General features: G+C 29.7%; 5 protein-coding genes and 1 long non-coding RNA gene across 19 annotated transcripts in view; 3 read left to right on the top strand and 3 right to left on the bottom strand.

Moving 5' to 3' along the window:
* LOC106786919 (formin-binding protein 1-like) overlaps window positions 1–2,190 on the bottom strand; it is a 71,244-nt gene extending 69,054 nt beyond the window's left edge. For all 4 annotated transcript variants that reach the window (XM_014748817.1, XM_014748819.1, XM_014748818.1 and 1 more), the window contains exon 1: window positions 1,940–2,190. In XM_014748817.1, coding sequence (XP_014604303.1) covers window positions 1,940–1,963 — 24 coding nt within the window. In that variant the 5' untranslated portion in view covers window positions 1,964–2,190. The remainder of the gene's footprint in view (window positions 1–1,939) is intronic.
* Window positions 2,191–2,903: 713 nt separating this feature from the next.
* On the top strand, window positions 2,904–11,394 carry LOC106786916 (neuropathy target esterase sws). 4 transcript variants are annotated; one of them, XM_014748808.1, is made up of 16 exons: window positions 2,904–2,995; window positions 3,351–3,472; window positions 3,748–4,143; window positions 4,227–4,646; window positions 4,722–5,050; window positions 5,776–6,148; window positions 6,258–6,551; window positions 6,630–7,009; window positions 7,082–7,250; window positions 7,871–8,251; window positions 8,363–8,638; window positions 8,749–8,935; window positions 9,439–9,555; window positions 10,187–10,507; window positions 10,579–10,874; window positions 10,959–11,394. In XM_014748808.1, exons 2-16 carry the CDS (start codon window positions 3,467–3,469, stop codon window positions 11,058–11,060), a joined length of 4,047 nt encoding a protein of 1,348 aa, XP_014604294.1. In that variant the 5' UTR covers window positions 2,904–2,995; window positions 3,351–3,466; the 3' UTR covers window positions 11,061–11,394. The 4 variants fall into 4 exon arrangements, with proteins under 4 accessions (XP_014604294.1, XP_014604296.1, XP_014604295.1 ...); XM_014748810.1 differs by lacking the exon at window positions 2,904–2,995 and having other exon boundaries at window positions 3,237–3,472; window positions 4,731–5,050; XM_014748809.1 differs by lacking the exons at window positions 2,904–2,995; window positions 9,439–9,555 and adding an exon at window positions 9,969–10,085 and having other exon boundaries at window positions 3,237–3,472.
* A 1,089-nt stretch (window positions 11,395–12,483) lies between these two features.
* On the bottom strand, window positions 12,484–16,600 carry LOC106786925 (folylpolyglutamate synthase, mitochondrial-like). 4 transcript variants are annotated; one of them, XR_001381713.1, is made up of 5 exons: window positions 16,337–16,496; window positions 16,083–16,139; window positions 15,795–15,910; window positions 12,678–14,621; window positions 12,484–12,602 (listed from the first exon to the last, which is right to left on the bottom strand). XR_001381713.1 is itself a non-coding variant. In XM_014748828.1 (5 exons), exons 2-5 carry the CDS (start codon window positions 16,400–16,402, stop codon window positions 13,265–13,267), a joined length of 1,596 nt encoding a protein of 531 aa, XP_014604314.1. In that variant the 5' UTR covers window position 16,403; window positions 16,509–16,600; the 3' UTR covers window positions 12,484–13,264. The 4 variants fall into 4 exon arrangements, 3 of the variants coding, with proteins under 3 accessions (XP_014604314.1, XP_014604315.1, XP_014604313.1); XM_014748828.1 differs by adding an exon at window positions 16,509–16,600 and having other exon boundaries at window positions 12,484–14,621; window positions 16,337–16,403; XM_014748829.1 differs by lacking the exon at window positions 16,337–16,496 and adding an exon at window positions 16,509–16,569 and having other exon boundaries at window positions 12,484–14,621.
* Window positions 16,601–16,710: 110 nt separating this feature from the next.
* On the top strand, window positions 16,711–21,443 carry LOC106786927 (probable uridine-cytidine kinase). 2 transcript variants are annotated; one of them, XM_014748831.1, is made up of 5 exons: window positions 16,711–17,177; window positions 17,332–17,588; window positions 18,928–19,073; window positions 19,169–19,315; window positions 21,162–21,443. In XM_014748831.1, exons 1-5 carry the CDS (start codon window positions 17,049–17,051, stop codon window positions 21,278–21,280), a joined length of 798 nt encoding a protein of 265 aa, XP_014604317.1. In that variant the 5' UTR covers window positions 16,711–17,048; the 3' UTR covers window positions 21,281–21,443. The 2 variants fall into 2 exon arrangements, with proteins under 2 accessions (XP_014604317.1, XP_014604316.1); XM_014748830.1 differs by lacking the exon at window positions 21,162–21,443 and adding an exon at window positions 19,898–20,749.
* Window positions 21,444–21,705: 262 nt separating this feature from the next.
* LOC106786928 lies at window positions 21,706–23,168 on the bottom strand. Its single transcript, XR_001381714.1, has 2 exons — window positions 22,114–23,168; window positions 21,706–21,978 (listed from the first exon to the last, which is right to left on the bottom strand). It is a non-coding gene; the product is annotated as an uncharacterized LOC106786928 (long non-coding RNA).
* A 100-nt stretch (window positions 23,169–23,268) lies between these two features.
* Window positions 23,269–25,050, top strand: LOC106786940 (putative uncharacterized protein DDB_G0277255). Of its 4 annotated transcripts, none has more exons than XM_014748849.1 (3): window positions 23,269–23,496; window positions 24,079–24,088; window positions 24,180–25,050. In XM_014748849.1, exons 1-3 carry the CDS (start codon window positions 23,409–23,411, stop codon window positions 24,886–24,888), a joined length of 807 nt encoding a protein of 268 aa, XP_014604335.1. In that variant the 5' UTR covers window positions 23,269–23,408; the 3' UTR covers window positions 24,889–25,050. The 4 variants fall into 4 exon arrangements, with proteins under 4 accessions (XP_014604335.1, XP_014604336.1, XP_014604334.1 ...); XM_014748850.1 differs by having other exon boundaries at window positions 23,270–23,779; XM_014748848.1 differs by having other exon boundaries at window positions 23,276–23,496; window positions 23,987–24,088.
* The last annotated feature ends 1,877 nt before the right edge of the window (window positions 25,051–26,927 follow it).

The following is a 26,927-nucleotide window of genomic DNA, read 5'->3' as shown; positions in this document are numbered from 1 at the left end:
ATAATTACCTAAACTGTTCTGGTAATATTTCGCACTAATCAAAAGACCAATGACTGAATGAATTCGATATTAAACCATCTATATAAATCTATATAGTTATTATTTCATATTTTTATTTTCTAGTATTTTTTTTATTTCTCATAATTACCTAAACTGTACTGGTAATATTTCGCACTAACCAAAAGACCAATAACCAAAAACTAATATTGTACTAATAAAAATAATACACGTGATCACTTTACCGAATATAAACGATCTATAAGAAATGTTCTCAAATCAACTAAAAAAAAAAAAAAATCTTTGAATACGTCAGAATTGTACGATAAAAAAATAAAATAAAAAATTACAATGTGACCAACCCTTATAACGCGGACTAAAAATTACCCCATTGTCCTCGTATAACGCGATGAAAAAATTGCTTTAAAAAAAAAAATCTCGTTTCCGATATGAAAATATGTGACGTCAAGGTTGTATCGTTTGAATTAACTCAAATCACAAAGTTTTTTGCATTAACTTTCGTTAGAATTAAAAAAAAATTCGTTTCAAGTATTATATAATTATTTTGGTAGAGAATTAATATTGTTATTTCCAATAAGGTATTGATTTCAATTACAAAGTAGACATTGATCGATCAATAAACGCTAATGCAATCTTTTTTCATCGTATTTAAATATATCAGAAATAAGAATTAATATTTTACAGACATAAATTGTTAGAAGGATAAATGTGAAATTTTTGTTTGATTAATTGTAATCTGATGATAAGTTAATATTTCTTAACAAGAAATTAAATAGAAATGAATCACCGATTTATACAATTAGAAAGAAAAAAAAAACGATTTTTTCTAATTATTTATTCATTTAGTTATAATTTTGTTACGCTTTGAAAATTCGTATAACGCAAAATTCATTAGAGAAGGGGTGGGGGAGGGGAGAGTCCTTCTGTACAGGAACAGAAAAATGTTACACACACACACACACATATATATATATACATATCAAAACTAAAAAGAGAAATAAAAATCAATAAAAAAATCCAGTTGAAAGTTCACCTTGACGTGGTTGGAACTTTGAACAAGTTTTCTTCCAAAAGAAAAAATAAGAAACGAAAGGAAGAAAGGAAAAAAGAAAGAAAGAAGGAAGGAAGGAAGAAAGGATAGAAGGAAGAAAGAAAGAAAAAAAAAATATCGCTTCTCTGAACGATTCTAATCCTAAGGAAGGAAAGAATTTCCTTTGAAGATAATCGACAGAGGGAAAACATGACTTGACATTGTTGGATGTCAGAAAATGAGCGGCAAGTTATACCTCACGGTTATACATTTCGAAGATTTTATGGAAATGGAAGGAAAAGGAAAAATATTATATGACGACTTAGTCAAAACCGATGAAGATGATGACGATACGAGCACATATTACACACCCGCCCGGTTCAGATGAACAAGGAATCAGATAAATAGATAGATAGATAGATAGATAGAACGAGAGCGAGAGAGAGAGAGAAGGTAAAAGCGAGATGGAAGAAAGAAAGAGAGAGAGAGAGAGAGAGAGAAAGAGAGAAACGAAGAGAGGTACATCGCCCACGGCTAGCAACCAAAAAGGCGAAACACTCCTGTGCGGCCAAGTAGTCAGAACGAGGTACCGCGAACTGGTTTTTCGGATACACACCATGATTACGTGTCGGCGGAACGCGCCCGGACTGTTTCTCCAGAAGTAGCTCGAGAGAAGGAGGAATGACCGTATATATGTATATACTTACATATATGTCTCTCTTTTACCTTCAACAAACGAGAAAAGTGAGATACAAAGATACTTGAAGACCGGAGTGAGCGAGTAAGAGAAGGAGAAAAAGAGACAATCTATAAGAAATGTATATATATATATATATATGTGTGTGTGTGTATATATATATATATAGGTAAGGAATAAAGACAAGAACTTACCCAAAGCTCGGTACCCCAGCTCATGTTTGGTAAGGCCAAACTCTCCGAGTAGTTCTCCTTTTGCACAAACACAGTTCACATTAATCGACGTTGTCCTCGGACACGTCTATCGTCTGGCACGCACGAGAGAAACATGAAAAGTCGCGCCACGAATACTATCGCGCGCGAGCAATCACAGAAATACGTCGAACATGTCGCCCCGTAACCACTGACTGACCGGACCCGACTGCCAGTCTAAAACCGCCCGGAATTCGACTCAAGCTCGCTCTAACGGCGACGCGTTAAACTAAGTTTTATTTCTGCGCATAAAATGGCTGATACAGTTATTTGATTGGTCGATATTCAATTTCGTTTTTATTTCAAATCATGTATATTCTTCGATTTATTAATATATTGTCCTTTATTTTTCTTAATAGGGAAAAAGAAAAAGAACATTTTTTCTTATCTTTCAATCAATTCTAAATGAAAATTATTTTTATATTTTTATCAACCAATCACTATCGTGATTAAGAGATGTGCGTATATATATATATATTTCATTTATTTGTAATATACCCTCTCTGTTATTCATTTGTACATGAGATATTAATGTAATTTTTATTGAATAATCCTTTGAATTAATAAAGAATATTAATGAAAATATTAATACGTTGATTATATAATATTATTTATAATAATATTATATATTATCCAATGCATATTAGATGTATTTATTTTAAAATAAATAAAATGTACTTTACACTCCCCCAGCTTTCATTCTTGAAATTTAATTAAAAATAAAATAAGACAAAGAATTTTATAGAAATTTTGATTAGTTCGAGCTAATACTAAACCCCTATTAGTCAGCTTTTACGACAAACAGGGGGTACTTTGGATATATTTTATCCCCTATCCACAGGGGAAACATTGCAAAAATTATATGCAATTTTTTATCTTTCTTATTATGGTAGCACGTAATGTTCTACAGGACTGTTAAAAATGAAAATACTACTAACGTATCAAACGTTGATGTAAGCTTGCGAAGCTGGTCGATATAAGAAGGAGCAAATGCTTAACGTACGTGATCAATATTAATATTATTATTATTATTCATACATTAATGATTAGATATTTAGAATTTTGTTATCTTTTATATTAGTCAAGGTTTTAAAACCTTCATAGACATTTATATAATCGAGTTATGAAGATTCATATTAGAATTTTGTCGAGAATATAGTAAAACGAGATACGCATTGTTTGGATTATAAATACATATACACATATATATGTACGTATATATATATATATATATATATATATGTATCACGCAATAACCAAAATGGCGCTGGTTAACTCGAACGAAGTATCAAAGGTTACTGATTAAGGATTGATTTTTTTTGTCCTTTCGCACACACAATCGCTTTAATTGCAGTGTCTCCTTCAATCTGCACTGCTTCGTCTGTCTTTTCCACTTATGTATTCGTGACATTCCTCATTCATATTCCTACATCGTGGAAGCGCGGAGCTAAGAAGAAATGACTACTCATTATGGAGGTTGTACATATTGAACACTTGTCAATATTATGATTATTATTATTATTATTATTATTATTATTTATTTTATTACAACAATTTATTTTTTTGAATTTCGTATTATATTTCCTTTGTATTGCACTTTTGTGATGTGTTAATCAATGACAATTAATTCAATGGTCCAAGTTATATAAAATTGTGAAAGGATTTTATATTTTAGTAAAAAAGACAAGATTTCTTTTATTATCATTAATATCTAATAATCTAATCTAATGCGAATTTCTCTTTTTCTACAGGTAGTTGAATTATTTAGCAATATCAATGAGAATTTGGGATCATACGCCTTTTCAAGATGGATTGGATCATTTATCGAAGGATATCAAACTTCAAAGACCCTGTACATCATTATTTCATCGATTATATTGATTCTATTGGTAATAATGATTGTCATTATACGAAAATGGAAAAACAAGGAGTTCCTACCGGTCACAGAATTTGTAGTAGGCAATGGCAAACCAAGATTCAGAAAAAGAGACAAAGTTTTATTCTATGGAAGAAAAATGTTACGCAAAGTCAAATCTATAGGCGGACAAGTACATCCCACTGGTCAAGGGAAGAAAAGAAGAGCTGTTATGAGATTTGCGCGCAGACTTTTACAATTGAAAAAAGAATCCGTGCCTCAACAATTAAAAGTATATATTGTTTTATTGAAATTTTATTATTCATTATTCTACGTATTTTACTTATACACAATATTATGTTTAATATGATACAGGTATTAGAACCACCAGCAGAATATCTAGAAGAAGATTACGGTCCAGGAGATAGAGTACCTCCTGATGCTTTGTACATGCTACAAAGCATCAGAGTATTCGGTCATTTTGAGAAACCTGTTTTTCTTAAATTATGTAAACATACGGAAATAATGAATTTACCAGCTGGAAGTATTTTATTTAAAATCGGAGATCCTGACGAGAATCTGTTCATCGTACAACAGGGTCTTGTTAACGTATTTATAACCGGACCCGATGGTTCTCAAATTTCTTTAAAACTAGTAAAAACTGGAGAATCGGTAACCAGTCTTTTAAGTTTTACTGACGTACTTACCGGTCACACGAGTACTTATAAAACTGTTTCTGCAAGAGCTGTAGAAGATTCTATCGTCGTTAAATTGCCAATGAGCGCATTTCAAGAGGTTAAATAAGTCATTACTATTTATATAAAAAGTAACATTTTATAAACTTGTATTTGATATTTATTTACCTGACAGGTGTTTCAGGATCATCCAGATGCATTCGTTCGAGTTATCCAGGTCATTATGGTTCGTCTTCAACGCGTAACGTTTACAGCATTACATCAATATTTGGGTCTTTCTGCGGAATTGGTTAATCAAGGAACTCACAAAAAAAAGCAAAGCTCATTTTCTGGCTCACCTGTTAGATCAAGAACAAGAGAGAATTTTGCTACACCCAGTGCAGATCCTATACCTAGTACTACAGTTCCAGCTACCACTGATCAGTATGATGGAAATAATAGTATACACAGAGAAGCTGCTAATTCTAACGTTTCTCAGCCAGTACCTATAATAGTCAATAGAAGGTATCTCATCCAAGAATCTATATATATGCAAGATGATAAAAAAAAGAAGTTTAATAATTGAAGGGTTTATAGTATTTACCGAATCTAGTAAAAATGTCTAATTAACGTGGGTTCTAAAATCAATCCTTTCAACATAAACAAACTTTTATTATTTATGAATATTCGATATCGTAAGCAAGCCTCTTGGCAACATATTAAATATACACAAAGGAATTTGATTAGAAATATACTTATTCAAGAAATATTTGAAAGTGTACATTAATCCGTGATTCATAGATGATGATTCAAATGGAAGCAATAATATCGAATATCTATGCTTTCTGTATATTAGGTTGTTAAGTATAAAACGTTCGAAATTGGACACTTCATTCTTAATTATCCAATATTATTTTTGCATCTACGAAGTAATCTTTGTTGATATTAGTAATAATTTTTTCTTATATTAAACTTATCTTAACAATCTTGAACTAAAATATTTTTAAGCAAATTCCTCTGCGTAAATTCAATGCATTATCGAAAAATTGGTTTATAATATCGAATGCTCATAAATAATAAAAGTTAATTTACAGCAAAATGATTGATTTTAGGACCCATGTTAATTAAACATTTTATACTTTTACTTATAGTAAGTACTATAAGCTTTAAGTTCAAATATTTAACTTTTTTTTTTATCGCCCTGTATATGTGTCATGTGAGAATTATTTATTACATATGTCATATTATAGATCTAAAACTACTCACGAGTGGAAAAACCAAACTCCAAACTCGCAGTCGGGTCAGAGTACTTCTGTTACCGTACCAGAATGTGATTCTTATTGGACGAATTCACCGATGACAGGAGGATATCAATCTTTGCAAAGTGCTCATTCGCAGGGTACTCAGCCTGATATTATACATACAGGAAGCGTTCATCCACCCAAAAAGAGATCAATCAATGACACAACGCAACAGTTGGATGAAGCGCAGCTTGTACAAATTGCAACCGAAGCGTTTGTTAAAGAACTTGGATTGGAAGATGATACTATTCTTAAAGATGGAAAAATTCAACTCAAAGAAGTACCAGCAGGCACATATTTGATGAAAGAAGAATCTAATAAAGTATGGAATCTATTTCTATAGAGATTTATTTCCATATCTTTCATTAAGATCTATAATCATTCATCTAATCTAATATACTAAAATATTTTCTTCTGTTTTTTTCCCCTAGGACGTTGCACTTGTATATGTATTATCTGGTTCTCTCTTAGTCAGTCAACGCGTTGCAGAAGGACGCGACGCGGGTCAAGAAGTTCATATGTTTAGTGCGTACCAAGGAGAAATAGTTGGAGGTTTAGCAGTATTAACTGGAGAACCTTCTTTTTATACAATTAGAGCAAAACATCCTAGTCGAATTGCCTTACTTAGTAAATCCACTTTTTTTGCAATCATGCGTGAACAACCTACTGTCGTATTACATGTAGCTCATACAGTTGTTAGACGATTAAGTCCTTTTGTAAGACAGGTTGGTATTTATTCATATTTATTTAGACAAACACAAAATATCAAATTGAAATTATATTGGAAATCCATTATATCTTAGGTGGATTTTGCTTTGGATTGGCTATTTCTAGAAAGCGGAAGAGCCGTATATCGTCAAGGAGATGAATCAGATTCAACTTTTATAGTATTAAGTGGACGACTAAGATCTGTGATTACTTATAAAAATGGAAAAAAGGAACTTGTCGCGGAATATGGAAAAGGAGACTTGGTGGGCATTGTAGAAATGGTCACACAAACTCCTAGATCTACTACTGTTATGGCAGTTAGAGATTCTGAATTGGCAAAGTTACCCGAAGGCTTATTTAATGTTATTAAATTACGATATCCTATTGTTGTTACAAGGCTTATTAATTTACTCGGCCACCGAATATTGGGTACATGGCAACAACCGCATACTAAAAATAGTAGCAATGATACGCAGTAAGTTATCAAATATATTTCATTAATATAACCACTTTTCCTATTGTTTAAATGTTATCTACTACTACGTAGAAGAGCAGCTGCAACGGTCGATGCAAGACCTGCACAAGTAAACTTTTCGACAGTAGCTATAGTTCCTGTATCAGACGATGTCCCTTTAACTGCATTTACATATGAATTATATCATTCATTATGCGCTATTGGACCTTGTCTACGACTTACTTCAGATGTCGTTAAAAAGGTACTTTTTTAACTTTTTGAACTCCAAATACTTCCTATCAAAGCTTTTCGTATGGACAGAATACTTTTTCATTACTGTGAATTCTATTAATTTAATATATCAGGCGCAAATAACAATAAGTTATTATGATCGTTCTTTTACACTAAATTAAATAATGGGATAAACGTAATTTTGAAATCCTTATTATTTATTAGAAAGGGTAAAATCTGAAAATAAGATATAAAAACTAAACTCAATAAATATAACAAATAATAGAAAAAACATCCTATTTCAAATCCATTATAATTAATACATTTGTATATGATAAGACTTAAAATAGATACACATTTATTCATCTTATATAAAGATAATTGTATTTATACTACATTTAAGATATACAAAAAAATTGACAAACGTATATATGAGTCCATAGTTCATGTTAGTAATTTTTTTTGAACTCATATATACATCTATCGTCCACACCAATAGCTTTAACTGAACGCATATATGAGTCCATAGAGTTCAAAGATTTAACTACGTTTCTTATTACGCAAAACTATCTCATAGAAATATTCTATTATAAATATATTATATATAATTTGAATATATAATGAATATTAATATTAACAATGTTTGTGCAGACCTTAGGTACAACAATTATGGAACCTATGAATGAATACAGATTAACCTCATGGCTAGCCCAACAAGAAGATCAACATCGAATTTCTTTATATCAGTGTGATTCGACTTATACATTATGGACTCAAAGATGCGTACGACAAGCAGATTGTATATTAATAGTAGGTTTAGGTGATCGTACTCCGTCTATAGGACGTACAGAACGTGAGGTAGAACGTTTAGTCATGCGTACACAAAAGGAATTGGTACTTTTACATAAAGAACAAAGCGGCCAACGACCTACAAATACTGTACAGTGGTTAAACATGAGATCTTGGGTCTCCAGTCATCATCATATTCAATGCCCTAAACGAATGTTTACTAGGAGATCTCAATATAGAATTGTAATTATATATATATATATATCTCTCTCCAACTCTCTCTTTTAATTATATATCTTTTAATAAGTTATATTTAATATAATAAGAAAAATAATACAAATATATTTCCTTCAGAATGAATTATACTCAAAAGTACTAATGTCCGAGCCAAACGTACATAGCGATTTTAGTAGATTAGCACGTTGGTTGACAGGCACGTCGGTTGGTTTAGTACTTGGTGGAGGAGGTGCTAGAGGTGCAGCACATGTGGGAATGCTCAAAGCTATTATAGAAGCTGGAATTCCTATAGATATGGTTGGTGGAGTCAGTATTGGTGCCTTTATGGGTGCATTATGGTGTATGGAAAAAAATATAACAACGACAACGCAAAAGGCTCGCGAATGGTCTAAGGTAAAATAAAATAATATTTAATCATTATTAACTATAAAATAATATTTCATTTGATATCTTATTCTATCTCATCGATGATGCATTCATTTGATTCGTATCATATGTCGTAGAAAATGACTCAATGGTGGAGACAAATTTTTGATTTGACTTATCCTATGACATCAATGTTCTCCGGCAAAGATTTTAATAAAACTATTCAAACAACTTTTGGAGATACTTATATAGAAGATCTATGGCTTCCATTTTTTACTATCACAACTGATATTACTGATTCTTGTATGCGAACGCACACCCACGGTATGTATTTAAACAAACATATATTGAAATATTAAGCTAATAGTTTATATAGTTCAATCTTGTAGACTTTTTATATCTGCTTGTAACATTCATTTATTATTTTGCTCTCTCTATATACATATATATAAATTATGGATATGTTATTTTAGAATATTATATGTAGCAAGTTCCTTGATTAGGGGAGTGAGCTTTTTTAATAATTATTGTTGACGTACTCTCCGTTTTATCGCTTTTGATGAATTATAAATTGGCAAAATTTATAGCTTGTTTCGTTCTAATTGAAAAGAGAACACATTTATCATTATTAATACCTTCCTGTATACTCCTATTTAAATAATGATAACGAAGCATCATAATTGCATCATGCAAGATTGCTTGATATTGCAAATGTGCTTGCTTCAATAATCATATTTTTTAATAGAAGAGATTACAGGAAGCTTTTGGTATATGTGTGTGTACAAATGAAAAATGTAAAAAAAAAGGAAATAATTCGTCGTGTTTAGGATCGCTGTGGCGTTACATTCGGGCTTCGATGTCTTTATCTGGTTATATGCCACCCATGTGTGATCCTGTTGATGGCCATCTCCTACTCGACGGCGGGTACGTCAATAACCTTCCAGGTAATATTTCAATAATATAATCAAATTTGTTTATGTAAAAACGTATAAATCTGCTTTTAGAGATACGAATAAGAAAAGTAAATAATTTGTATTTGTCATAAAAATGTATAAATGATTCATTTATTAGATATGATAGATTTATATTTAATAAGTAAATTTACTTCGTTTTTACATAAAACATTTTCTAGAAAGTCTGTATGCGCGTTTTTCATACACTATTTGTGTACGCGGTTGTGCGAAAGTGCACATTTTTCAATTTAAACGTGACATTCGGTTGAAAACAAAATATTTATTTAAATCTTGTAATAATTATATTAGTGATTTGAACAAAATTATTGACAAACAACATCATAAGCTCACTCCCGTTGATAAAAGATGCATTTATCAAATTCTGAATAGCTAAGTCAACTCAGGTTTACTATGGAGATACATTCGAGCCAGTATGACTATTGCTGGTGTCTTTCCTCCTATTTGCGATCCTCTTGATGGGCATCTTTTGGTCGACGGGTGTTATGTAAATAACGTGCCAGGTATTATCTCTATAAAAGCGTGTTAAAAACGATGCTTACATTTTATTATGTTATCATCCTATTAAAATCCTACCGATTTATCAATATCCTTTTTATTTAAGCTGACGAAATGTTGAGGCAAGGAGCTCACCACATTTTGGCTATCGATGTTGGATCCCAAGATGATACCGATTTAACTAACTATGGAGATTCTTTGTCCGGATGGTGGTTATTATGGAAACGTTGGAATCCGTTTGCAACACCGGTCAAAGTTCCTAATTTGCCAGACATCCAATCACGATTAGCATACGTTAGTTGTGTCAGACAATTGGAAGAAGTTAAGAATTCTGATTATTGCGAATATATCAGACCTCCAATAGACAAATTCAAGACCCTTCAATTTACCAATTTTGATGAAATTAAAGAAGTTGGATATCAACATGGTAAGAATAAAACTTAAAGGTTATAATATGTATCGTATCGAGTAATTTTACATGCATAAATCTCTGTGTAGGCAAAACATATTTCGAAGGACAATCTAAAGTAGGAGTTCTTCCAAGATTTAATGCCGATAGAGAAAATGCTAAAGCTTTAAGAGAAAGGAATCAAGCGGAAAATCAACTCTCAATTTCTTCTTATACATTTACCGATTTAGCACAAATGGTATGTAAAGTATCAAGAGGTAATCGATACGTAGATTTGGATATTGATAGTGATTCGGATGAAATGGAAGAATACGAAGCAGATTTAGAGGAAGATGCGCAAGAAGTAGGCTACGCTTCTGAACCCACTGCCGGTATTTTAGATCAGGTAAGTTATCTTTATCAAACGCTATTGCCCACTCATATTAATATAAATTTAATTAAATGATATCTATGATATGAAATCTCATAGAGTCCTGAAGATAATCGTCATAGAAGAAGAACAGGTGTTTCCCTTAGTTTGTCAGATACAGAAGCTGAATCTGAATTAGAGTATCATCCAAAGATGTTTTAAAATATAAGTTATTAGACAAATTCTTATATTTCATTTCTAATACTCGTGTATTAAGAAGAACAAAAAAAAAGGAAATAAAAAAAAAAAGAGGAAAAAGAAGAAGAAAGGAAAATATTGTATGTAGCACAGTCCTGTTTGTTATAACAAAATTGTTATCTTATATATTCAAGTTTTATTATTAAAAATAATAATAATAATACCTTTATATTCAAGTACAAATAAACTGTCCAAAAATAGTCATTCAAATGCTCTGTTATATAAACATATATCACAATGCAATGTATCACAATGCAATGTATTCATATTGTATAGTTATAATATAATTTTAATATTTCTACAGACTCGGAGAATATTTTATTTTTCTATTTTATGTGCATTAATATTGAAACATTTTAACCCTTTCATTCTGTTAATATTAATAAGAACAATCAATAGTAGTCATTATAATTGCACATTTTGATCAAGGATCGATTGTAGTGTTATATTCACATACAAAATATTATGTAATTAGAATTAAAAAGTTCTGAAAAAATTGGATATTTGTTAATTTCGTAAATGTATGCACTGCATAGTGAAACCGTTATCTCGGCCGACGCTGCCTGACATAGGATATACAATAGCGTGCAAAAGTTTTTAACTATGTTATATATATATATATTTTATTTTTGATTAATTGATAAAATATTTAATTTCTTCGCTTGCTAATATTTTAGAGAGCTAGAATATGGATAATAACAGCTATGGCTTTGCATGCAACAGTTTGCTTGCATTTTCTTCCATATTAGTTTCAAAACATGCTTTACAATGGAAAATTAGTCTTATGTCTAACACAATGCCAAAATAAACAAATATTCAGATCCTTGAAATTATGTTAAAACTTTCTTCAGAAGGAAAGAGCTCTCGTGATATTGCGATGACTTCATTTATTAGAAAAAGTACAATTAATCGTATTATTACTAAATATAAATTAAAAGAAACTCGGTATGTGACAAAAATTGGAATGGTAGACTGCAAAATACTTCGAAATATCATAATAAGAAAATTTGCCGTAGATCTGTGAAAAATTGTAATAAACATTTCACGGAAATTAAATGAAAATCTTGTTAACGTTAGTTGGAGTATAATATCTCGACACCTGAAGGCTGTGGGACGTATTGGTGTACAAAAAAACACTAATTAATAAAAGAAATAAGAAGACTAGATTAAACTTTGCAAAAAAATATCAGCATTAGACCAGATTGACAGAAAGTGTTTCTTCTTTTTGTGTTTCTGAATTTTAATTATTTGGAAGTAACAGTTAGAAGTATATAAGACGTCTAACAGGTACCAAGTATAATATAAGATACCAAATATAATATAATATAAAATATACATATATAAATATATATATAATTATATAATACAATAAATAAAATAAAACCAGATATAATATTAGATATCAAATTTCTACCATAAAACACGGTAATGAGAACATTAAAATTTGAAGAGTATTTTCTGATGACTGTATTGATCCGATGATAGAGATTCACAGCAATATGGATGCTACAATGTAAAAGAATATATTTGTAATGAAAAGTATATCGCGTTCGTGATTGGCTTTTTCAACAAGATAATGACCCAAAACATGCTTCGCGTTTAGTGAAGAATTTTTTTCTGAGCTGAAGAGTGGGCCTTCTTGACCGGCTATACGGGCCTACTTGACGGGCCGTAACTGATCAGTTACTGGACTTATAATCAATTTAACACCTGTGGGAAGACCTGAAACATCGTATTGGAACGAAAAATCACTCCAAAAAAACGGAATTGTAGAATCATTTGTTACATGAGTGAGGAAATATTGTTACAAGAACGGATCTCGCAATGAATTGCATCCATGTCTCATCGATGCATTGCAATTATCGTTGCTAAGGACATAGCTACAAAGTATTGAATCAAATGAAGAAGTTCAAATCATGTTTCCTTACTTTTCAAATTTTTTTGTCATAAACAATAACACGCGGCAGGATACTTTCGCACAGTCATTAAATATAATAACTTTTTAATAATTAATTATTTAACAATATATATATATATACAAATTATTGCTTTCAAATATAAATGTGGAATACGTTTTGTATCATCGTCGTATGAAAAATAGAATGATTCGAAACTTTTGTAGGCTACTGTATACACGTGACCGGCCGGTTGTGCCAGAAAAGAAAGGGTCAAAATTTTGTAGTCATAGTCAAATTAGGATCCAAAATAGCAAGAGCTGCCCCTACTAAATGCAAAGACCCAGTTATAAGTACTTGAGATCTATCTTTACAAATACTAGTTTTCCCAATGGTATGTTCAATCTTAATATCATTAAAAATTTCCATTACATTTTCGGCAACAACGGAATGCTCTCCCCACATTGTGCAATACTCTTGACATTTATTTTGTTGTTCATTTATCGAATTGATCGTCGACTGAACATCTATTTCCGGTATTCCAGAAAGATTAGGCACAAAATAAACTTTATGAAATTGAATCTTTTTCAAAGATCTTATGAATAGAGACACATTGCGTTTTCCGATCATATTGAAAATCAAATATCGTTTACCATTAACATTTTCTATTTGATTAGTAAACCAAGAAATACAACAATTCATACTTTCTATAGTATGAGCACCGTCCAAATAAAAATCAAATAAAGTACCCTTTAAAATTTCTTGTCGTCCTGGCCACATGCAACAAGATAACCCTCTTGCAATTTTTTCATACGATATATGTTCTTTTTCTTCAAAATTGATATTTTTAATATTCCTTTCTACATTATTCTCCTCTAAATTGTTATTAAGTTTCTTATTAATTATCAAAGAATAGTTTTGATTAATTCGAGATTGCATCCATTGAATTGCCAACTGTATCGCTAAAGAAGCATTTTGTTGTTGAATTTGACTAAACGTTGTATTGTTTAATACATTATTTTTCCATTTATAATCCTGAAACGATGGCGTAATGTGTAAAACGGTTTGCCTCTCGATTGCTCTTTCTTTCAATATTTCTAAAGCTTCTTTTTGTTGAGGGACTGTAAACGCAATTGTATTTGGTTTGAAAATACCTGCTTTCTGATATGCTATTTCTTCTATTGTATTTCCTAATATAGAAGTATGTTCTAGCGCTAAACTCGTTATACCAACACATACAGGATTTCTTATGATATTGGTTGAGTCGTATTCTCCCCCTATTCCAACTTCTATAATTGCTACGTCTATATTTTCACGTAAAAACATATTAAACATTAAAATGGTAAGAAATTTGAAATACATTGGCATGTCCAATTCAGATTCTTTCGAGTTATCTAATTTTCTATATAAATCCCAAAAATAATAAGCAAAATCTTTTTCATCAATAGGAGAGCCATTTATCCTAAATCGTTCTTTAACGGTAATTAAATGAGGTGAACTATAAAAACCAGTTCTAAATCCATGCGCTCGCAATATGGATTCTGTAAAAGCACATACGGAACCTTTTCCTTTGGTACCGGCTACATGTATAACAGAGAGCTCGTCCAGTTGTTCCAAGCTAATACCAGACCTGCCAAAACCAACGAATTATTATTAACATTTTCACAACGGAAAACATAGCCCTAGGTCATTTCAAAGTTTTTAGCTGAATATAGGCAACGTAATCCTACGTCATTTCACAATTGACCCTTTTTAATTCATTTATTATATAAAGTGTCCTATAACTGATCAGGGAATGATTCTACATGAAAAACTAAGTTGAAAATGTACATACAATTCGTTCATACAAAAAAGAAAAATAAATTTAAAAATTTATCAAGTACACATGCACATGACCGAACTGACAACCCCAAAAACTGAAAGCCTTCTTCGATAATCATAAGGGTAGAACCAAGACAAGATATTTCATCATATTGACAATATTTATAAACATATTAAGAAGTATAAAAATGTTTTCCAAAATATACAAGAATAAGACAATAAAATCCGTCAAGCTGAATCTAAACTATTGCACACCAACTGCATATTACTGTTAAATAATATAAAACAGAAGAATTTATACTCCATCTGTAAGTCTTATTTCAGCAGCTAAGAAAAAGAACACATTTTAAATTAGATAGAATGTATTTTTCCGAATCATCATACATTTTGCCACCAATTAATCACCAATGAGACTGCAGAAGAAGATGACCAATACAGCGACGAATGAATTTTTTAACGTGTTAAATATGATATCATAAACTCACATAATGTATGAAAAATGTCATTCGTTATGGTTATTATTAGTTGCCATCTGGTGTAAGTTCCTTTTCTTAAAAAAAGTTTGATGCAACAGTTGGCATTAAATTAATTGTATTATTGTGAACTAAGTTTGAATAAAAATGCACAATTTTTATTTTAAATTATATTTTTAGTTATATTTTAAGTTATAGCACAGAACTTCAATATTATGATACTAATAATAAGAAAGTAGACTTGATTCATTTGTCAATTAAAGGACTTAAATGACTATAAGCATTATATTGATGAAATATGTAACATTTCTTATATTCAAACACATAAAAATAAGAGAATCTAGCTATACTTACTCATTGCCAACTACAAACTTTTAAAAATTATATGCCGTATTCAGCTAAAGATTTTGTCCGACTATCTTATGTCGCGAAATTTATGAATTATTAATAATCGCACAATCCAAGAGATTTTCTTAACTAATAATTAAAAAATATACTTCAGTTTATACCTATTTAAATATTTTTCCATATCCTTCAACTTGGCCGAATTTTGTGTTGGATTATTTGTAGCAATTTTGATATAATTAGAATTACTTTGAAGACTCTGCAACTTTTTAACAGCATCCTGTAAAAATAACGAGTTCATTTATTTACCGCGTACAAATTAAAAAAAAATATTATTCTAAGAAATTTGAATTATTCAAAATCAATAACATATATCATATTAAACGTAAGGATTACGTAATTACAAAGAACCGATAAAGTCAAATATTATTTTTACAATATAATAAACTTACATGGTAATTTCTAATGGTATAACTGGAACGCTCGTTATACATGTTCTTTACAATTTTCTGTAGTAAAGTAAACATTAGAGAATTCATCGGTTATATTATCGCTTAAATTATTGATCAAAATATTGTAGAATATTTTTATTTGTATATTTAATCTTACTAAGTTCAAAAAGTTTATCACAGCTGCTGATAAAAATAAAAAAAAAAAAAAAAAAAAAGATGAATAGCCGAAAAAAAGATAATTAGATAAATCTTACCGCAATTCTGAGACATGTGATTTCGAAAATATGAGCAATAGAAAATTGAAATCTTGCAAATCCCATACTATCGAGAAAAGACACATTTTTTTTTTTTAAAGTAATTATATATGTTACGTGTTAAAAACATGAATAATTCATTCAAGAAATATCATCATAATTACATTATTACCTTGAAATATATAAACAAAAAACAGTAAATAAAGGAAACTAGTCACGTGGTATTAGTGATGCACGATGACGTCATCTACGATATTGAATCAAGTTTCTTACGCATATTGTAACGTATTCACTTTCGATGTACAAATGTAGATTAACTAATTACAATTTTACACATAAAATGATGTATTTATAATCATAATAATACGTATATTTGTTAGAAAGAAAATATTCCAACATAAATAATAACAAGTTATATAAAATACAAGTGGATAGTATAATATAACCTATAAAAACAGAGTGTACAAGTTTTCTATTAACCGGTATTCTACGTATTCTTTCTAAAATCACACATATGTATATAGATACATAATAGTCTTGCTAGAAACCGCATATCCATGATCCTGAGCTACGTATTTATTTGTTTGTTCTGTATATATGTCCGACACTTGTAAAGTATTGGATACAAATTAGATATTTTTATACTTAATTTTTTTTTTATCGATCCAGTAATATCATTTGTCCACAAATCATCTGTTTAAGTGTTTAAATAATGGCTTACATGTCAATAAATTCTGGCACAACACGTAAAATGTCTTTTGGTTTTAATGGGAAATTGAATGGAGTTGAAGGTAAAACACCTTTTTTAATTGGAGTTTCGGGTGGTACAGCTAGTGGAAAGGTCAGTAAAGTTTCTACAAAGTTCTAACCTTTCTTTATTTTTCTCTTCAAAATAATAATAAATATATTGAAAAGAAAGAAAGAAAGAATATAAATATTAAATAATTTATATTATATACACATATACACATGTTTGATTTATCTGTTTTATTCAGTCAACTGTATGCAAACGTATAATGGAAAAACTGGGTCAGGTTGATATGGATCATATGCAACGACGAGTTGTTTGCATATCGCAAGATAGTTTCTATCGTGAACTTACACCAGCTGAAAAATTAAAGGCTGAGAAAGGACAGTACAATTTTGATCATCCTGATGCATTCGATAATGATATGATTTTGTTAACCTTGCAAGATATACTTGCAGGTGTCAAATGCCAGATACCAGTTTACGATTACAGAACTAACAGTTTGTATGTTCCGATTAACATTTAAAACTACTATATGTATATATATATATGTTACTGTTAAAGTTTATAATTCTGTTAATTTACGAAATAACTAGATATTTTAAAGAAAGCATATGAAAAGAATTTTATCATACATTTTAAATAATTGTTTGATGAAATAATAGTAGTTGTCTAGTTATTGTGTCAAGATTCTATTACGAGTTGTTGGTTTGGTTCTTATCAGCAAAAAATCATTTATTACTGCACATTTGGCTTCCGTGACATTTCCAATTTCATAGTATTCTCTTTTTTAAATTTTCGATTAATTTTTCAATTCCTAATACTTGAATTACATCATAGGGCTTCAATGACCAAAATCTTTTAGTTTTTTTCAAACGGAGACTTTAATACACTTAGTTCCTTCACAAGCTTTTTATATTTGACCAGTGATATATGTGTGCATTATTAGCTTTCAATTTTTCAACGAACATTTCCTGAATTGGATCTATTTCTACAAACTATAACTGTAATAAATTGCAACGTAGTATATTCAAAGTTGATAGAACAGTGCAACTAACAGAACATTTGTTTTCAAAGACATAATGATAGGTATTGTCGTAGAAACAAAAGCTGACCTTAAAGATGGTTCAAATATTAATTTTATACTTTAACTACTCGCCTATTACAAATTCATATATCATCTAGTTGAAGTATGTAATTCTGCTTTATTTTATATTTTACCTGATCGGTATAGTTATTTCACGAATTAATGAATTTAACAAAGTAACGGTAACATATACAGGATGTCCTGTAACTGATGGTATAGACGAGCAAGATATAATTATACATGAAAAATTAAGTCGAAAATATTAGTTCACGCAAAGCTTCATTTTCAAAAAATTAAGTTTGAAAATTTGTCAAGTACACATACACTTGACTGAGCTTGCAACCCTAAAAGCAAGCCTGTTCGATAAGCATAATAGTAGAACCAATACAAAAGATTTTATCATACTAACAATATTTATAAGCATATTAAAACTTAACCGACCAGTATTTATATATTAATCGGTCAATGCTTACTAATAGCCTAGTATCTATAACCAAGTGAGTACTTGAAAGTACATAAAATGTTCAACCATTACTAAATAGTTGGTTAAGTGTTAAGAATCAAAAGAACGCACTTTAAAATATTCGAGAGTAAGACAATGAAATCTACCAAGTTGAATCTAATCCAAATATACGTGCATTCGAACAAATTGTATTCTATATTTTCACTTCAGTTCTAGTATCAGCCTGCTTCTATCATCAGTTATAGGACACCTTGTATATATAGTATGTACAATTTTGTATATCTTTTTTTTAGAATGAAGGATCAGGTAACAACAATATACCCCGCAGATGTAGTTTTGTTCGAAGGAATTCTAGTTTTCTACTTTCCCAAAATAAGAGACTTATTTCATATGAAGTTATTTGTAGATACAGACTCGGACACCAGATTGGCTAGAAGGGGTAATAAAGCACATGCACACAAATATATATACATATAATATTTAAGTTATATATGATGATGATGATAATAATAATAATAATAATATTTATTTTAGTACCCAGAGATATAAATGAAAGAGGAAGAGATTTAGATTATGTATTAAATCAATACATGAATTATGTGAAACCGGCGTTTGAAGAGTTTTGCTTACCTACAAAAAAATTTGCCGACGTTATTATCCCTAGAGGAGCAGATAATACAGGTAATTATTTTTATATTAAATACCAAGTAATACGCGATATTATAAAAACAAATAAATTCTTAATACGATAAAAGATAACTATTATTAAAATTCAATTTCATTTGATGGTTAGATTATTTAGAAATACTTATTATTAGATTAACGATCATATTTTATTTAGATTTTGTTTTCAAATTTTTAACTATATATTAATTTTTAGTTAGTTAATATTCATAGAAACTTAATTTTTGCAAGTATTACGTGAAACTGCTTATCATACAATCATTCAACTTGCATCCGACGTATAAAAAATATTAAAGTATTAAAATTGTGATATTATTTGACGTAGAGATAAATAATTATTTGTAAATAAGTTTTATGTAAATTGTTTGGATGCAAGTTTGGATTTTCAGAGCACTTCTTATATTATATTATGTATTAATTACACATACTTCAGTAAATTTTGTTGCCGTTATGGATGCTGCCTGGTGTGTAAAGATAATATTATTTTCAACTTATCGACGCTTTAAACATAAAATTAAAGCAGAAAATTAATGGCATCTTCTAAAAGCATACATGGTTTTGGTTATTGTATGTTTGCAGTGGCAATAGATCTAATAGTGCACCACATCTGGGACATTTTACGCTTGAAAAAGGCTGAAAAATCAACCGGGCAGCATCCATACATCTGTCAGCATAGGCGTACTTTGGCTTCATCCGACACACTCAGCATATGATTTGAGAAAATAACACACGATGATATTGATTACATGCACTGCATCTTTGCACTAGTAAACTGCATATTTCTTACGCAGTAACCTCGCATCCGTTGCTTTTTATACTTATTATGCTCGTTCTGTGCGTGTACGTGTAATATATTATACTATATACGCACGCTCGCTCATATTAAGTCAATGTTATGTGCTTATACTTATCACTTTAGAAATGGTAATCATAAATTAACCCTAATAGCATTTTTCTATCTTTTTTTTTTTTTTTTTTCTCTCTAAATATAATAAAATTTGCATTACATTTGTATCAAGTAATACTTCATAAACCATTTCTTTTCCAAACTAATACGATGGAGACAGGTATGAGAGAGAGAGAAAGAGAAAGAGAGAGAGAGCATTTCAAAGTTTCTTATTAATGTTAGCTTTTATTTTACACATGGTATGTTGTATGTTTATATTACCGTCTAATAGATATATGCACGTTTGTATCTTTATAAAGAAGAGCGTCCCAAGTATTACTACTTAAAAGAGATAGCTTTAAGTATTTTATACATATGTGTTCACGCTCATAACAAATCGATATTATGCACTTTCGTTTGTAAAAATTTAAATTTTCCTTTAATCATGTCCATTCAATTTTGCATAATACAATTAATCATGAAGCATAAATGAGCATAATTAAGTAAATTATTACTTAACAATTTCATATATTAGGAGCATAATTTTACATTTAATTTCATTGTTTTAACAAGATAGATATATATATTTATATATATATATATACACATATACACACACATTTAATAATTATTTATTAGATATAATTTTATGTACTTAAAAGAAATTTTTTATTTATATTATATAATTTTATTCACTTTTAGTAATTTACTTATTATAGTTAAATAGTCGATTAGAAAAAAAAGATTAAAAAAAAAATAAAATAAAGAAATAAATAAAAAGTACCACCTCGTTCTCAGTAAACGCAAATGTAAATTACAGAATACATTACATAATTTGATATACTTTAGATAAACGTGTATGTAACATAATATCATAATAAAAACATTAAAGAAAATTTTTTGGTTATTCAAGAAGTAACCTTTAACCGTATATTGATTCGTTACACTTTGTTACAGTGGCAATAGATTTGATAGTACAACACATAAGAGACTTCTTAAGCAATCGTGGTAGAGTAACGATGGAATCTGAGAGTTCGATAAGCAGAACTGAAGGATTGTTCAAGAGACCACATTAATGCTGATCATTTTAGTTTTTCTTTCAATACAAATATTACATTAGGTTTTATTTTAGAATTTTTAGAATTAAGAAGTTATAAAGTCTTTTATAAATGAACAAAAATTATTATTTTTTTGAAAAATATTTATAGTACTTTATAAAAGACGCTTGAATTTAATATATTATTATTTCTAAATTCTCTCTACACATTACAATTAATTGAATTAATATGAAACTTTCTCAATTTATTATATTTATCTACAAAAACATCTAAACAAGCGTTACTTATTATAAAATTATTATAATATCGTTGTCTTGTTTGTTCAGACTTATTTAATTGCATGTTATATTAAAGAAAATTAGATTTTATCTTAATATTGAAGGCGTCATATTTATTTAAAATAAAATTTTAAATATATCTATGGATATAACAACATTGTTAAATACCAACGAAAATTTGTTTTTATTTAAAATCTAAAACCTACACAAATCTTTAATTAAATTCAAACTCCGATGGGGGGAGGAAAAAATTCCTATCGGAGACACGTTATACGTACATTGTAAACAAATAATATACATAATTAACACACTGGCATCGATAATGCAATCGATATAGATTCGAAAGTTCCACCTAAACGTCGATAGCGCCAAAATTTTACTGCGTCGAAATTGTTAATTAAAATCGCCATATTACTTCACAGTTGCACACTTAAATTCCTGTACCAAATGATTTTTATTATCATTGAATTATTGTATCTTTATATAAGTATAAATTATTATAAAAATATGTTTATATGTCACTTATCAATAATATATATGAACTTTACACTACAAGTTTTTTTCAATAATTACATATATATGTGATGAGTAAAGCCAAGTAGATGCTGCCAAAGAATACAGAAGAACATAGAAGCTCACAAATCCACTTTCACGTAACCAGAATCATTTTAGTTAGTACCGGTACCACCAGTGGGCGATAGTATATATAGTATATTTATATTGTAATAGAATTTGAAATAATTATTTTTAATTTATAGTGTATAATAAACATATGTGTGCCTATAGAAATGCATTTATAATATCTTCATTTTTATATAATTATTTTAACGTTCTTGCGCAGTGATAACTTCGAGAGTAAAATTTTCCTGTAATATAAGTAAAGTGCATTAGTGCATTAAAATAATTGTTAATTAATCGATACAACTGTCTATTATTGTCTAACAGCTCGGAGTATATCTTCTGTGTACAGTCCTCTTCGAAATTCACCTTCAAACTGACACGTTGTCATCTATGAAAGTACTTTTATTACATGTTGTTTATATGACTTTCCGAATGTTGCGCATGTGTGTAACGGGAATAATATTCGTAATAAATAGAATTTCCTTTTTCGAAAAGTCATATAAACAACTTTAAATAAAAGAACTTTCACAGAAGACAACGGGCCAGTCTGAAGGTGAATTTCGAGCGGAACGGTACTTAGATCTTATGTTACGTGCTTTTAAACAACAATAGACATTACCTTCGATTAATTAGCAATTATTTTAATTACTCTAACGCATTCTACTTATATTTAAAATTGTTTTAAACATTACATACCTATTAACGTGTTTTGAATATTAATTAATTCCGATCTGATATTGTACATAAACAACAAAGCAACAGTGGTGTTAATACAGAATTAATTATAATGAAATATCTTAATAATTCTCGTTTAATGGTTAATAAAATTGTTTTAAACATTACATACCTATTAACGTGTTTTGAATATTAATTAATTCCGATCTGATATTGTTTTAGATGAAAATTTTACCCCACCCCCTCAAAATCATCACCGCGCAAGAACGTTAAAATAATTACATAAAAATGAAGATATTAAAAATGCATTTCTATATAGGCACACACATGTTTATTACACTATAAATTAAAAATAATTATTTAAAATTCTATTACACTAAATATATATAATTCTACTATCTATTCTTTCAAAGAATATATCATATACTATCATACACTATAAATATCAAAGAATACTGAATTCTTTGATAGTATTGTACCGTCATCGCGTTAAATATCTACTGTCGCCCACTGGTGGTTCCGGTACTAACTAAAATGATTTTGGTTACGCAAAAGTGTACTTGTCAGCGTCTATGTACTTCTTTATTCTTCGGTGCTGCTTATCACGTCAGGTTGCTGAAATAAGAGATCAGAATTTGAGGCTACTGGTGTGTTTTATTGGTATGTGATACAAATTGCGTGTGCGTGTGAGAATGAATTAGAAATCTAGTTAAACGTAAACGAATGAATGAAATAATAAAAACGAAGGCGCATAAGAGATAAATGAGAGAACAAACGAATGTGGAACAATTTCATCATAAAATACAAAAATATATAGAAGCTCACAAGTCCATTTTTTGCGTACCTACAAATACTCTGACCACCAGTTGGCGAGAGTAGGTACTTAATGCGATGACGCTACAATACTATAGCATCTAACTGGATGGTCCGATCGTAATTTTAGGTTAGGGTTTCAAAACAGTCGTCATTGTTCTGTTTTTCTTGCGCTCTAGTAATTGTGTTCTTATATATATATATATCAATAGCTTATTTGCTCTGAATTATTTGTTATAGAATAATCATTTTAAAGTAAAATTTGATTATTAATAATTTGTGATACGCAATATCGAATTCATTTTTTTGTTTGTTTTCGATCAAATGTTTTATTAAGTAACATGCCGTCAAATAATAAGTGTTATTATTCTGGATGTAATAATACGAAAAAATCACGACCTGATTTGGTATTTCACCGGTTTCCCACAGATAAAGAAAAGTAAGTATTAATTTTTTAACAATGTTATAATAAGTTAACAACTATATAACTTGTACTTCAGAATAAATATTATTTTATTTTTTAATGTTAGATTGTCAATGTGGATTCAATCTTCTGGCCATCAAGTTGTTGGTGAAGTCGACGAACAACTACAATGGAATCATCGTTTGATCTGTTCTAACCACTTCAATCCAGAAGATTACAAGGCAGGATCCAGACCAACTTTAAGTAAAAATGCAGTACCCAAATGTTTCAACGCGTCAGTCGTTAATAATATTATAAATAACAATACTAATAATTATAATAATAACACTGATGATGTAAATAATACTATTAGTTCACGATTGAATTTTGATGTTCATTGTGACAGTAATGAATGTCAAAATTCATCGAACGAGTTCCACGAACATAAACAACAAAGTAACAGTAGTGTTAATACAGAATTAATTATAATGAAATATCTTAATAATTCTCGTTTAATGGTTAATAAGCTCCGAAAAAAAAATAATGTTCTGCGACAGAGAATCTTTCGTTTACGTAGATCTACCCAAAAATGGAATTATTCACGTCTAATTGCACTAGCAAAAACCGTAATTAAAGATGAAAAAACATCATTTCTAGTAGAAATGCAAATTAGCCATTTAAAAAAAAAAAGCTGGTCGGAGGAGGAGAAAAATTTTGCGCTTTCCATCTACCAACGGAGTTCACAATGTTATAAATTTTTGCGAAATGAGTATAATATGGCTTTACCATGTGTTACTCTCATTCGCAAATGGATAAACGAAATGCAAGAATTCTAGCGTTAAAATAAGTATGTTTGATATATTAAAATGTTTCTAGTTTTTGTTTAAATGTAATATATAAGGCAATTTAATTTTTTAATTACAAAAAAATGTATTATATTTATATGTACAGGAAGAACTTAAAATAAATAACCAAATTGTAACAATAAATAAACAAAACTGGTGTGTGTACTCATGTACGCATGTAAGAAGTTATACTTCTTTAGCGTACCAAAACAAATATAACCTCAATAACCTCAAAAATAACTTCAAAAAAATAACTTTAAAAAAAAACATTATCATCAAGAATAACTCCAACTATGCCGCGTACCAATATAATACTTACTTTAAATTTGTCAATAAGACGATAAAATGATGAAATAAAAAATAAAGGTTTTTATTACAATTAATAAAGGTTTAATTTATATATATATAAGTATAATCTAATTTATTTTTTTATACGTGAGGAAGCAGAAGGGTTTAATTAAAATAAGAAATTGAAAATAAAACAATTGGTTAAGCCAATACAACAAGGTATAATACTTTATTGGCTCGTCAGGGAAAAGCCTTGTGGCACAAAAACCCTGGTTGATAAATTATACGTAATAAGGAATTGTGTCTAAGCAAAAATTGAACACGTGTTTCACCTCTGGCTTGTATAAAAGTTCTTGTTGATAAATTATTTATAATAAGGAATTGCGTCTAAGCAAAAATTAAACACGTGTCTCACCTCTCGTTCGCTTCGCTTGTATACGGATTCACCTTGTTTATGCAAGTACAAGGCACACTTATACTTTGCTTATTTCGCTTCTTGCTTGTATTGCTTTGTTCGTCGGTTTCTTTGTAGATTCTTCGCTGGTTGTTTAAAACGTAGCGTCGTAAGCGTATAGTGGAAGAATAGGACGAGTGTCATTGTTGATGGACCCAGTAGGGCGTGCTTAGCAACGGTTTGAAGAGTGGGGAGGCGCGATAACAACATTTCGATATTCTCAGTATTCTCAAAATGATTGAGTCGCGTATTTCGAAAATATACGCTAAGAATCTACAATCTTTACAAATGGTACATAGATCGTTATCATGTTTAGTGCCACACGAATTTTGATGGAAATCCTTGTCAGGTCACGCACGTTATTTAGTATTGAATAAATGTAAAACAAATGTAAATAACTTCAAAAAATAAAGACCAAACAAATAAAATAAATAATAAGCAATAATATTAGTTTTTGCTGTGACATTTAAATTATTTAAATTTGTACTGGTAATCACAGGCTAAGCCGATTGTTCGCAAAGTAAATAAGAAGTTGACGGAATACATAAAATTTCATTCGCAGACAATTCATATCCTTGTGCAATCATTTTTTTTTGCAGCCTATACGCCCTACAACGTTCCGCATTAGTTTGCGTTTTAGTTCCTTATTTTCCTTATTAATCTTCCTACGAAGACGATATTCTTTAAATTTCTCAGCATTAGTTTTAGGCATCTCGAAAACTTAAACAGAAATTTATATGTATACTGATCCTGGTCAAAAATATCAACATATAGATATCAGTCCACACTAAATATAAGGGACTTATATCAAATGACTTCATGTGTCAACAAGTAAGGCATGGTGACAGCACTAATTCCTGCTCGACAATTTAAGTCAAGCAGTGCTTGAGTACGATTAGGACTTGGATGTGTGGGTGACCGCTTGAGAAAAAAAAATAGAGAAAGGAGAAGACTTCATGCCATATATTTGCAATTGCTTTGCCTGCGCATCGTAAATACCGACAACTTCGTAGAGTCGATTTTTCGGTCGCATCATAAAAATTCATTCTCAATCACTTTTTTTCATACGCGCCAAAAAAAGCAAAACTTCAAAAATAGCTTGTTGAATTCATGTAGTATCTCGTTCTTTTGTTAGAATGTAGTATTAAAATAATATCAAGATTTCATAAATGAGCTTTTTAGAAGGATCACAGGATGCAGAAGAAAGTAGCATGTAAAAATAGATTACCTCATGGCATTTCATGTACTGTTACTTCTTTGGTAGAAATTTTTATTAAAATGAAATCAA

This window comes from Polistes canadensis, unplaced genomic scaffold (assembly GCF_001313835.1).
Source record: "Polistes canadensis isolate GaletaPanama2010 unplaced genomic scaffold, ASM131383v1 scaffold_88, whole genome shotgun sequence".
Lineage (NCBI taxonomy): Eukaryota > Metazoa > Arthropoda > Insecta > Hymenoptera > Vespidae > Polistes > Polistes canadensis.
Note: the sequence above shows the minus strand (reverse complement) of the source record. Positions and strands in the feature narration are given on the sequence as shown.

Excerpts from the sequence above, each read along its gene's own strand:
- LOC106786927 (XM_014748830.1), top strand. The coding sequence starts at position 17,049 with ATGGCTTACATGTCAATAAATTCTGGCACAACACGTAAAATGTCTTTT. Across the intron at positions 17,178-17,331 it reads GTGGTACAGCTAGTGGAAAG|TCAACTGTATGCAAACGTAT; the intron begins GTCAGTAAAGTT and ends TGTTTTATTCAG. Across the intron at positions 19,074-19,168 it reads CACCAGATTGGCTAGAAGGG|TACCCAGAGATATAAATGAA; the intron begins GTAATAAAGCAC and ends TATTTATTTTAG.
- LOC106786925 (XM_014748828.1), bottom strand. The coding sequence starts at position 16,402 with ATGGGATTTGCAAGATTTCAATTTTCTATTGCTCATATTTTCGAAATC. Across the intron at positions 15,911-16,082 it reads ATACCATTAGAAATTACCAT|GATGCTGTTAAAAAGTTGCA; the intron begins GTAAGTTTATTA and ends TTATTTTTACAG. Across the intron at positions 14,622-15,794 it reads ATGGAAAAATATTTAAATAG|GTCTGGTATTAGCTTGGAAC; the intron begins GTATAAACTGAA and ends TGGTTTTGGCAG.
- LOC106786916 (XM_014748808.1), top strand. Across the intron at positions 8,936-9,438 it reads TATGCGAACGCACACCCACG|GATCGCTGTGGCGTTACATT; the intron begins GTATGTATTTAA and ends CGTCGTGTTTAG. Across the intron at positions 10,875-10,958 it reads CTGCCGGTATTTTAGATCAG|AGTCCTGAAGATAATCGTCA; the intron begins GTAAGTTATCTT and ends GAAATCTCATAG.
- LOC106786940 (XM_014748849.1), top strand. The coding sequence starts at position 23,409 with ATGTACTTCTTTATTCTTCGGTGCTGCTTATCACGTCAGGTTGCTGAA.